Below are 11264 nucleotides of genomic sequence, written 5' to 3' on the forward strand. Positions count from 1 at the left end.
GTGTCTCTAAGTGATGTGGTGGTGTCCCTGAGTGATGTGGTGGTGTCCCTGAGTGATGTGCTGGTGTCCCTGAGTGATGTGCTGGTGTCCCTGAGGGATGTGGTGGTGTTCCTGAGGGATGTGGTGGTGTTCCTGAGGGATGTGGTGGTGTTCCTGAGGGATGTGGTGGTGGTGTTCCTGAGTGATGTGATGGTGTCCCTGAGTGATGTGGTGGTGCCCCTGAGTGATGTGGTGGTGTCCCTGAGTGATGTGGTGGTGTCCCTGAGTGATGTGGTGGTGTCCCTGAGTGATGTGGTGGTGTCCCTGAGTGATGTGGTGGTGTCACTGAGTGATGTGGTGGTGTTCCTGAGTGATGTGGTGGTGTTCCTGAGTGATGTGGTGTGTGAGGGTGAGGGGGTTGTGAGGGTGTGAGGTGAGTGAGGGTGGGTGAGGGTGAGTGAGGATGTGTGAGGGTGTGTGAGGGTGAGGCGGTGTGAGGGTGAGGCGGTGTGAGGGTGAGGAGGTGTGAGGGTCCGAAGTAAATGGTGGCAGGGCAGACATCATAAGACAGAGAGAAGAGACTGCGTGGTGACTGCGTTGGTCAGTTTCAGAATCAGGAGGGGCAGAGTCAGCACAGTCTGTGAGGGATCAACGTGTCTAAAGGCAAAGCATAGCGGATGTAGCATTGCAGCTAGCAAGTCGAGTGTTTTAAAGCTGAGTGTCCCTAGAGAGATGGCAACACAGCAACAGCGTTTGAGGAGCAAGGCTACTGCATTGCTGTGGCAGGGGGGGGGAGCGGCAGCCTTTGAAGTCTGATGCCGAGGCACAGACAAATGGTGGTGCGCGATGTGCAGGCGGGGGGGAGGGGGGAGCGGCAGCCTTTGAAGTCTGATGCCGACTCACAGACAAATGGTGGTGTGTTATGTGGCTGGCATTAGGTGTGCACGCGCATAGATCACATGAACTGTATGCGATCCACAGCCGTTTTGGTAGACTGTTCTTTTCCGCTTACTATAATCTCGCCGGAGCAATGCGCAAGCGCGTTGGCTCAGGCGAGACCTAAAAAGCACTCCTGACTGCTTGTTAGTAGTAAAATATATCAATAATCGGTGTTCAGTGGGTTTAGACCTTTTGACCCCTGTGCCATTGCACCTGCTGCACCATCCAAGTCATGGCCCCAGTACCTGCAAGGTAACTGCATTTGTGACTGATTTCTTAGTAGTAACATATACCAATAATCGGTGTTCATTGGGTTTCCTAAGACTTTTGATTCCGGTGCCACTGCACCATTCAAACTGAGGCGTTAGTGCCTGTAATGTAACTGCGCTTTTTACTGCTTGCTTAGTAGTAACATATAGCAATAGTCGGTGTTCAGTTGGTTTCCTAGAGGTTTTGGTGCCTGTGCCACTGCACCTGCTGCACTTTTCAAACCATGGCCCTTGTGCCTGCAAGGTAACTGCAATTGCGACTGCTTGTTTAGTAGTCAAATATAGAAATAATTGCTGTTCAGTTGGTTTCCTAGTCCTTTTGACCCCTGGGCCATTTCACCTGCTGCACCATTCAAAAAAGGCCTCTTGTGCCTGCACGGTTACTGCTCTTGTGACTGCTTGCTTAGTAGTAGCATATAGCAATAGTTGGTGTTCATTGGGTTTCCTAGAGCTATTTGCCCCTGTGCCACTGCTCCTGTCCACCATTTAAATCTTGGCCCTAGTGCCTGCTAGGACATATGAGGAAAACGTGTTTACCCAGTAATGTATGCATCTTGAAAAAGGCACAGCTGCGGATGGAATACATAATTATTGTGTAAGTAAACATAAACACACAAGCTTTCATAAAAAGTCCCTTTAAACTTAACCAACTCCAAAACGAGTTGCCCCAGTTGACATAAATTAAGCATATCTTTACATGTCAAAGTGAAAAGCAAGCATTGTTCAATTGTGTCACAATGTGCCTGGCTCTTTCCTGTGAAAATAGCTTATCCTGTGCTTGACAGTGAATGTGCCATAAACAGTGTAAATTGCCCAAGATCACCACATGTTAGGCTGAAACTGAAATGCGGTTTTGTACTTTCTTCCTAAAAAGGCAGTTTAACAATTTAAATAGACTCACCAAAGAAGAGAAGTTTTGTGCAGATGAAGAACGAGATACCTTTTGGGATGGCTATGTCTAAAATAAAATTAAAACAAGCATTTGCAATGCAATAGATCTCGCATTTACACAAATTTAAGCTATTGGCATTGTAAATGACAATGTCTTTTATTTATGTTTTAAAAACCAAAACCTAAATTAAAGGCATTGTCATATACAATGTCAATAGCTCAAACTTGCGTAAATGCAAGACCTATTGCATTGCAAATGCTTGTTTAGGACTTGTGCCCTGAGTGAAAGCCAAGTCTGCAAGGGAAAGTAATGCAGAAAGACAGAGCTGTGAAAAGGAGCTCTGGTCTGCCGCCCTCACATTGGCCATAGAGCCAATATTGAAATACAAGGTGGCCTGAGAACACGTACCAACTATGTAAGGGTGTGCATTTACACACTCAGATCGTTTTCTACTCGCTATCATCTCAGCATGTGGGTGCTCCATTTAAAAGATTTAACAGAAACCTAGGGTGTTTTCACACAAATCCGAAGGATCTTAAATACATTGAAGTGTTTTTCCTACAAAACAACAAACCCACCCGGAACCTTCATGTGCAGACCAATTTGCGAAAATGTCAGACGCCGATAGCGCTTCAAGACCTTCCTAAGGGCAACACAACACTATTGCCTTGTAGTGTGTAGCATTACAACCTTTTTCGAAAGGAAAACACTACAATTAACAGGATCTCGCTCACCCACAAAAATAGCTCTATTTATGTGATGGTGCCAACTTTGGATTCTAGAAACTGGATGAGACTGCTGAGCAGGTTTAGGCGCCTGCTGCTGAAATCTGGTGCATTCACATTAAACTGGTTATAGCCAAGTCTTGAATGACGTAACCTTTCAGCTATTCGGGTCAGTAAAATATTATCCGTGAGTTTGGTTCATAATAAGAAATTATTTTTAAAACGCTTCGAAGCTCCTAGATGGTGAAAGCAAACTCCTTAGAAAGGCAAATGGTGATTAACGCAGAACCGCATCATCTGTAAAACATGGCGACAATCCTCCGGGAGCTTGCAAGTAATGCTGAAAGTTTGTTTTCCAATGAATATTTACTTCCCGTTGAAAAAATAGAATCTTCAACCTTGTGAGTTTAACAGTGCTGGCTTGTGTTTTTTTTTTTTAAATCACCTAAATTTCAGGGACTTCAGTGAAGTAAAACTCAGATGCCAGATCAAATTGTCATTGCCATCAGTGAGCAGGGCAGGGCGTTCAAGGTAGAAACCGCCAGCGTAAAAAATACGAAAGGCAGAATTCAGTTCAAGGACACAACAATCGCAGCGATGTGAATACAGAAGTCATTTTTTCTTCGGACTTCTTCATGTGGAAGCAGCATGTTAAATTTAAAAATATAATATTAGCATTTTGCAATGAATTCTAAAATGGTCAAAATGATGAGCATAGCAAATTGGACAGTGGGAAGAAGAGGGAAAAAACAATCAATGTTAGTATTTGTGGCGTGACCCCATTTGGGGGTGTTAGCCAATAATATCAGCTCATTAAAGGAATGGGACATATGTGATATCTTTGAAAACACAATGATAGCAGTCAGAAGAAAAACAAGCCTGCGAGTGGTGCACGCGTGCGCGCCACAGCAAGACATCTGGTTTCAATTATCGTGCCCGTGTCTGTGCACGATAATTGAAACCACATGGCGGCCGTGCTGGTAACCGACACCAATAGGCCGTGGGTGGAGCAATGCGCCCGCCCGCCTTTGGCCAATTGCGGGCTGTCTTTGTTAGAAAGACAAAAGCATAGGCCAATAGTGTGGGCCAAAACAAAAAGCACGAGCGATATGCAATTCTTTGGTTAGTTTTGAAACCCCCTACATGAAGTCTTCGCCAGAACAGCGCATGCGCGCTGTTACAGGCTCGACCTAAAAATACCTCCAGCATTGGAGTGTCCAGGTCGGGGGAGGGGTAGGGGGAGTGGGAGTGGGAGTGGGAGTGGGAAAGGAGGGGGAGGGGGAAGAGGGTAATGAAGGTGTTTTATTATTATTTTTTAACTAGAGAATCCATGATTTTGTACCAGAATGCCACATTTTGCATCTCTCCCTGCACTTTCACCAGAACATCTCAGCTGTTTTCTTCAGGTTATGTGCTTGAGTGAACTGTGAATCTTGTAACTCAGATGGGGACAGCTATGGCTGTTACTGACACCATTGTGGTTAAGGTGAGACTCGTAGCTGAATTCCATACATACAATTATAAGAGAGTGGAGCTGAATTTCTTGTGATTTTATATGGCTTTTTAATTCTAAAAAATGTCAACATTTTGACATTTCCAAGCAAATGCAAAAGAAAGGGGCACATTTATAAAAAATAAAGAAGTGGTCTACCAGCTCGGGCATACTTGGCTTTTTCCTGAAATGCACTCCTGTTCAAGTGGCTGTGCAAGTCTGAGCAGGCAAAATGTATCGTTCAAAGTGCAGAACCTGTAAGCGAAGTGGGCTTTTCATTGCCCCCTTCTGTATGTTGGGGTGGCTGGAAGCAAAATGCGAATGACACTTGAACTGACAAATGACTTGCCGAAAGTTGCTGTATGTATATGACGTATTTTTTTTTTTTATTATTATTTTGGAAAACATAAGGCTGGGATATTGCCAAAGCTGTCTCTAGGCCCTGGCCTTTACTTTCAAAGGCACACGAAGCGTAATCTTTATTATTACATTTTAACAAAATGTTTAAATCGTCCAACATGAATGCTAAAACGTACGTTTTCACTGTTTAGTGCTAGATTTGGGTGAGAAAAAGCAAGCTATAGAGCGCTACTCTGGGTTTTGCACAATCGCACCAGTCTGTCGGTGGACAGCCACTCGCATATGTGAAAGTACAGAGCGGGTGGCACTGTCAGTGCTCACTCACTGTGCCTCAAAATTTGGATCACGCTCTATAAACTAAATAGGCTCACCCCATGCACCTCGCAGAATATCCACAAAACAAATCAACTGTTATCCGACGCTACCCTGACTGGTAAGCATGAAAACCCAGCATTTTGCAGAAAAGCACCTTCGGAATTGCAGTGTGTTACGGGGCTGCACTAATTAAAAAGTACCATAGAAATGCGAGAGATGGAACAAGAGGCAACGGGTTGAGCAGGCCAGGTGTTCATTTCAGTGTGTACACTTTTCCACGGAGCCGACGAGAAAGGATATTAATGATTATTCCAGCCTACTGGGTCCCCGCGGCAGATGTAATTTATTCTTCTGTTCAAACCAAAATAAAAATAAACCAGTTTAACACGAAGTATCAGCAAAGTGGTACTTAACATATGAAGTCAGCACAGGCAGCCTGCTCCTGGGCACAAACAAGCAGGCTGCGAGGAGCGTGCGCCATTGCAAAGCACGCAATGGGAGCGCGTGAGGAGACGCCATGCGCGCGCACCTCGCCGGTCCTTGCTCGCACATGGTTTGTCTCCCTTCGCGCTCCAAACTGACAATAGAGTCTTGCCAAGCAGCGCATGCGCTGCGTTCGCTAGGCAAGACCTAGAAAGGGCTCAAGCTATTCCCATGGAAAAAGTATGCTTCATTCCTCTTTCCTATAAACTGTCACTTTGAAGTCAGCTGAAATCAAAATAAACAGGCTCCCACAAAACACAGCTTGACATTGACCTCGGTCTTTGACTACCCAGCAAATGTGACGAGTTAAGAAAAAGATTTTAAGGCCTGTTGACAGAAAATGAGTTAGTGGAACATGGTTTTCTCATCGGGCAAGACGAACTGACCCTTGTCAGCCTAAAGCAAATAAAGCCAGCAGACGGGAAGCTAGAAAACTTGAGTTACAAACCAAAAGACAATGGCAAGGGGCTGGCAGAATATGTTCCTAGGTCAACTTTATGGAAATCCTCTAGGTGTCTTTACAAACCACACAGCTGCGCTGGATGATAGTCTGCGACCTAAACTCCCCAAGATGTCTTTTGCAAACCACACAGCTGTGCTGTATGGTAGGCTGAGACCTAAAAAGGATGAGAATCCCCATCTGGAATCACTGGTAACCCTACAACGTCAAAGCTGAACTGTTTGGCAAATCTGTCTGACAAAAAACAAAAACTGAGGATGTAAAATATTCTGCCCATGCTTCAACTGGTGTTGAAGAAGCTACGCCCATTTTTGATGGTTGCTTAGTTTATTGGTAGTTGATTAGTTTATTGTGAAGATCAGATGTGGTTGCTCTCAGTCAGATCGGCATCCTCTTTTATACTCTTCAGGTGTTGGGCCACATTGAGGCCCAGTTTATTCTGTAACAGCGGAATCTACCTTGACTGTCTCTCACCATTGCTGTTTAACCTCTGAGAAGAGTGAAAGATCTTCAACCTTCCTGACCTCGTTGAAACTGGATGGCAATCGTGATTTATTGGGAGGGGGGGGGGAATTAAAATTCGAAACTATTCTACATCATTCTTGCACACTCCTATCACGCTGATGTGAGATGACCTATTCCAATTGAGTTATCAATTTAAAGGGTGCTGCTAAAGTCAAATGTGCCTTGTGGCTTAATCACGCATGCTTACCGTGTAGGATCAGTTTCACATGGTGTGTGTGTGATGGCGGCATGCAGCAAAGAGAAGCCTGGTCATTGAAATCATTGCCATGCATCCAGTGTTGCTAAAATAAAACTTGCTTACCCAGCATATACAAGACAACGGTATTTATCCCCTTTTTATCAATTGGCGAAAATCTTTTTTAAATGAATCTGCAAATAAAGACTTTTATATGTTGCAAAAAAAGAGGTAATGGAAGCAAATTCCTTCACCACCACCATAACAGTGAATATTTCCAGTCAGACACTGGACAACGAATTGCAGTTCCGCAAAACAAATAAAACATGGCTATTTAGGTAAAGTCTTTATTGTCTATTCAACCAGCTACATGTCTCTAAGCGCTGGGAAGCCTTAGGGCAGCCATGCGCTCTACAAAACAAATAATAATATTATTTCATTAGGATAGCACAGTGTCCCACAGCCCCTCGCAATGGTTCTAAATCTCACAGAATATTCTGTAGTAAATGCTGGAATAGGTTCACCAGTTTCCTCCAAGATTATATTCAAGATTAATCCAGAAATTCAAAAAGGTGAGTTTGATTTTCTTAGAACTCTGTATTTTTTAATCTTTCATCTCCTGCCGCTGACAAGTTTTATCACCAGTGCAAGCAATTCTATAAGTACAGAGAACCTACTTGTCTGTTTCTGAGGATTTGATGGGTTAAAGCATACAGCAACTAAGGACAGGTGATGCCAATGTAGTCATATTGTGAGGTGGATGTGTGCGTGTGTCTGCATTTAACCAAACAGCCCTCCGATGTGCATATTCACCTTTCATTTCACTTCTAGAAGTTCTGGTATATTCGCTGGGACCACCTTCCACATGATTTTCCAACAACGTTTGAATATAGATAGCTTGAGCACTACAATAGTTACTATTTAAGGTGATTAATCATTCTGTGCTTGTTCATCTTTCTAGCATTCTTTGCTTACCCATCGTAATCCATTGCAGGGCCGGCGCTAGGCATGAGCAGTGTGGGCAGGTGTCCAGGGCCTCGCACTCAGCCCACCAGCATGGGGTCCCGCACCAGTGGTGTGTCCTGTTGTTTCCATGGCAATCCATGAATCCATCCCTACAGTTAGGGTCCATTGGAGGCCCCCCCCCTCCCCGGGCATCTCAGGGATGGTGTCAGGAGGCCTAGGGGAGGGAGACACTTCCTCTTGTCCCAATTGCAAGGAGACCATTCAGAGACACTGCGGGATGGCAATTGTCCAGCATTTTAGCACCCCCACAGTTTTAACTTTCAGCCCACAAGCAATTCTCACATCTTCAGCCCAATAGGAGCTGTAAAAGAGGAGCTTGTATGAGGCTGGGAGGAGGAGCTGCGCCCCAGGAGGAGTCTGCACAAAGCAGCTTCCTGGGCTGTGGCACTTATGTAAATTAGAAGGGCCTCGCACATTCCCTTTTGGTCCGGGGCCCCGCAAACCTATAACCGTCCCTGATCCATTGCTTACATTCGAGGCTTGTCTCCTTATGCCTGTATTTTTCCTAAAACAGCTATGTAGCAATTAATAGAGAAATGTATAAACAAGAGTGTTTTAGCTGGTCCTACTCATTCAGTATGTAAAATTGCTTCTTTTAAAAAACTAAATAATTGGTTCTAACCTTTCTTGCTTTATATATATTTCCCCCGCAGGCGAGAAACCATACAAATGTCATGTTTGTAATCAGTCTTTCCGAATTAAGAAGACTTTAACAAAGCACCAGGTTATTCATTCTGATGCTCGTCCTTTCAACTGTCAAAACTGCAACGCGACATTCAAACGGAAGGACAAGCTGAAGTATCACATTGACCATGTCCACGGTTTCAAATCCGCAGATGAGGGGGATTTTTCTTCCACAGAAAGAGGAAAGCTGGAATCTATGCCAGTACAATTTGCTTCTGATGGCAAAGCTTACCATCCTGAAAATAAGCACTACATGGAACAGCCCAAAGATTACCAAGCTGAAACCAAAAACATGTTGCAAACTGTCTCCCCAGAAGGATGTGTTCCAGTTACTCTGGTGACAGTCGAGATGCCCGACGTGCAGGCTGATCTTCTACAACACACAACTCCTCTCCCACCTCCACACAGCGTCTTGCCTCCTCAACCCCCGCCAACAGACTATCAACGAGCAACTGACTTGTCGTTCTTAGAAAAATATGCCCTTGTTCCCCAACCAGTTAATATTGTTCATCCAGTTCAACCAGAACAAATGCTAGATCCTAGAGACCAGTCATATTTGGGATCTTTATTGGGGCTGGATACATCAGCTGCTGTGCAAAATATTTCAAATTCCACTCACCATTCACGATAAGGAGGAAGAATTCCAGGCATCCTTTATCTCCAGGAATTCAGAAGTATGCCAAGACTTCAAGGGTTTGAAACGTGTTCCCTTTTAACTCATAAAATGTTTTTTTTTGTAAATTTAAGGTCTTGTCACATTTATTTTTTCTGTATGAAATCAGATTGCCACAAAAGATTGTAACATGTAATAGTTAAAGCACATAGTTCATATTTTAAATGAATTTTTAATCGAGTTTACCATTTCTTTTGATTTTTTTGGCATGTGAATTCAGTATTGAGTGCTGGATATTTTGATCATATATGCAAATGCCTTTTAGAGAGATTTCTGTCCGTGAACCTGTTTGTTGAACATCATTCTATGTTACCACTAAATTACGACAACTTGCTCTAGGGCAGTGGTCTTCAAACTTTAATGCCCAGTGGAAAAAAAATAATAATCTGGCCCCCCTCAGAATTTATTCTATTAAATTGTATCTCTTAAAAGTATCCACAGTGTGTGGCTCGGGGTTTGAAGAATATTTGGAGTCTCTTCCCTTTTGACACATACTCCCAGCTAGGATATAAATGACAAAAGATGTTAGTGATGGCCCATTACAGAGCATAATGCTTCTTTTGGCCAGAGCCTGGAGCTCCCCGGGGATCACCTGAGGCCCCTCTACGGGGGCCCTCCTCCCAGTTTGAAGACCCCTGCTCTAGCCTAGGGTAGGTGAATTTTTCGGGGTGATTCAGGTGTAAGATTATGCCAAAAAAAGCAAATCACAAACCTTACTCATCGTGACTGCTTACATTTTTTATAGGTTCTATGTAAGTTGTGTTAAACGTGTCTCAGAATCTTGATTGTTTTTCGCGTGTCTTCCTGCAAGAAAACCTTAATCCTCAGACTTTTTGACCTGTACACCTTTTCATGTCTGGTTTGATCTCACACTCTATAAATGGATTGTTTCCGATTTTCAACGGGTGCCTTCATTTTCAAAAGAAGATACTTGAAAATTGACTTGTTTTACAGTTTCGGATTATGAATGTTTTTTCAGTTATATAAAACTTGATACAGAGTTTTGAAGTACGTACTTATTAGGGGTAAAGCGAACCCTTTTAAGTACAGTGCATTTATTCTCCTTCAAATCAATGGCAAAGAGCACATCACTCATCGCTTTTCCTTATATTGTTGGCGTGCCTTTGGCTGTGACTGTTGAACTAGGTTCTCCAATACGGGATGCATCCGAGAGTCACCGGCTTAGTAAATTGCCAGCATGAGAGAGGTCCTCCGAACAAGTTTCAATATTTTGTAAAATACGTCACTATTGAGCAGTGGCATGTGCATTTAAAAATACCAGACTCTGTTGAAACAGGAGGCTCCGAAAATGCTGAACCTCAGTTACCATTTAACTGACATTCTACGAGGATCTCTTATCACTGACTGTGTTTGGTTCTGCTCTTGTGTTTAAAATCAAAACTCCAATTTTCATATTCTTAATTTTCATCTGCTTCAAACGTCTCTTTGGTTTTTTGCTTTTCCTCAGGAGACCTTGGTTTTCAACCATCATAAATGTATTTTCTTTCTTTTCCTTTTTTCTTTCTTCTGGAAGGTCATGGCGAGTTCCAGCTGTGCCAATGTGGATTGTCTGCCGCCTGCCCACTCTGCAGAAAAAAGTCACAATAAGAAGGGGGGGGGAGGGAGTCAAATTGTTAACCTGTGGGATCACAGAAGTAGATAAAGTCCAAGATAGTTCTGCCATTCCACAATATAGAATGTTTGCAGGATTCCAGTAAGTGATACAGTTTTTAGCGCCTTGAGGTTGGCCATCCCTTACCCATGCATGGATGTTAGTGTTTCAGTGGCCCATGGCAAGATGCTCTTGAAAGTGTTTGCTTAGCATTGCCTATAGTAATGCCCACTTCCACTAGAGAAGCCAATTACCACACCCATTGTAGCTGGACAAGAGGCCAATGTTGTGGTTGGTGTTATGAAGACATAGTCTTTTATGCTTTGAGGAATACCCCATGTCTGTTTGAAAGTGGCCACTATTTATTGTTTAGGAATGTGACTAGAACAGTAGAAAAAGCTCTCCCTGTTGAGTTGTTAACCCATTACCAATGATTACTGTCATTTGATAGTGTCCCTCATCACCATTAAATGTGCCTCAACAGTACAATAGTCTGTAGACCTTGATCATAGAGGAGGAATCCCAATCATGTGTCCGCTCTCCTCAAGGACAAAGCTGCAGTTTATAAATGGCGGCTGTTTTGAAGATGGCTTCTGAATCCAGTATTCATAAGTTTCTTAATGGCTATGCCTGTTATTTACAGCGTTACAAAGCC

At 43.5% G+C, this 11264-nt stretch overlaps 1 protein-coding gene across 3 annotated transcripts in view; it reads left to right on the forward strand.

Moving 5' to 3' along the window:
* ZBTB41 (zinc finger and BTB domain containing 41) overlaps positions 1-9899 on the forward strand; it is a 275820-nt gene extending 265921 nt beyond the window's left edge. For all 3 annotated transcript variants that reach the window (XM_078644047.1, XM_078644054.1, XM_078644038.1), the window contains exon 11: positions 8294-9899. In XM_078644047.1, the coding sequence (XP_078500173.1) occupies positions 8294-8955 (662 nt within the window). In that variant the 3' untranslated portion in view covers positions 8956-9899. The remainder of the gene's footprint in view (positions 1-8293) is intronic.
* The last annotated feature ends 1365 nt before the right edge of the window (positions 9900-11264 follow it).

Source organism: Lissotriton helveticus, chromosome 1_1, assembly GCF_964261635.1.
Source record: "Lissotriton helveticus chromosome 1_1, aLisHel1.1, whole genome shotgun sequence".
Classification (NCBI taxonomy): Eukaryota; Metazoa; Chordata; class Amphibia; order Caudata; family Salamandridae; genus Lissotriton; species Lissotriton helveticus.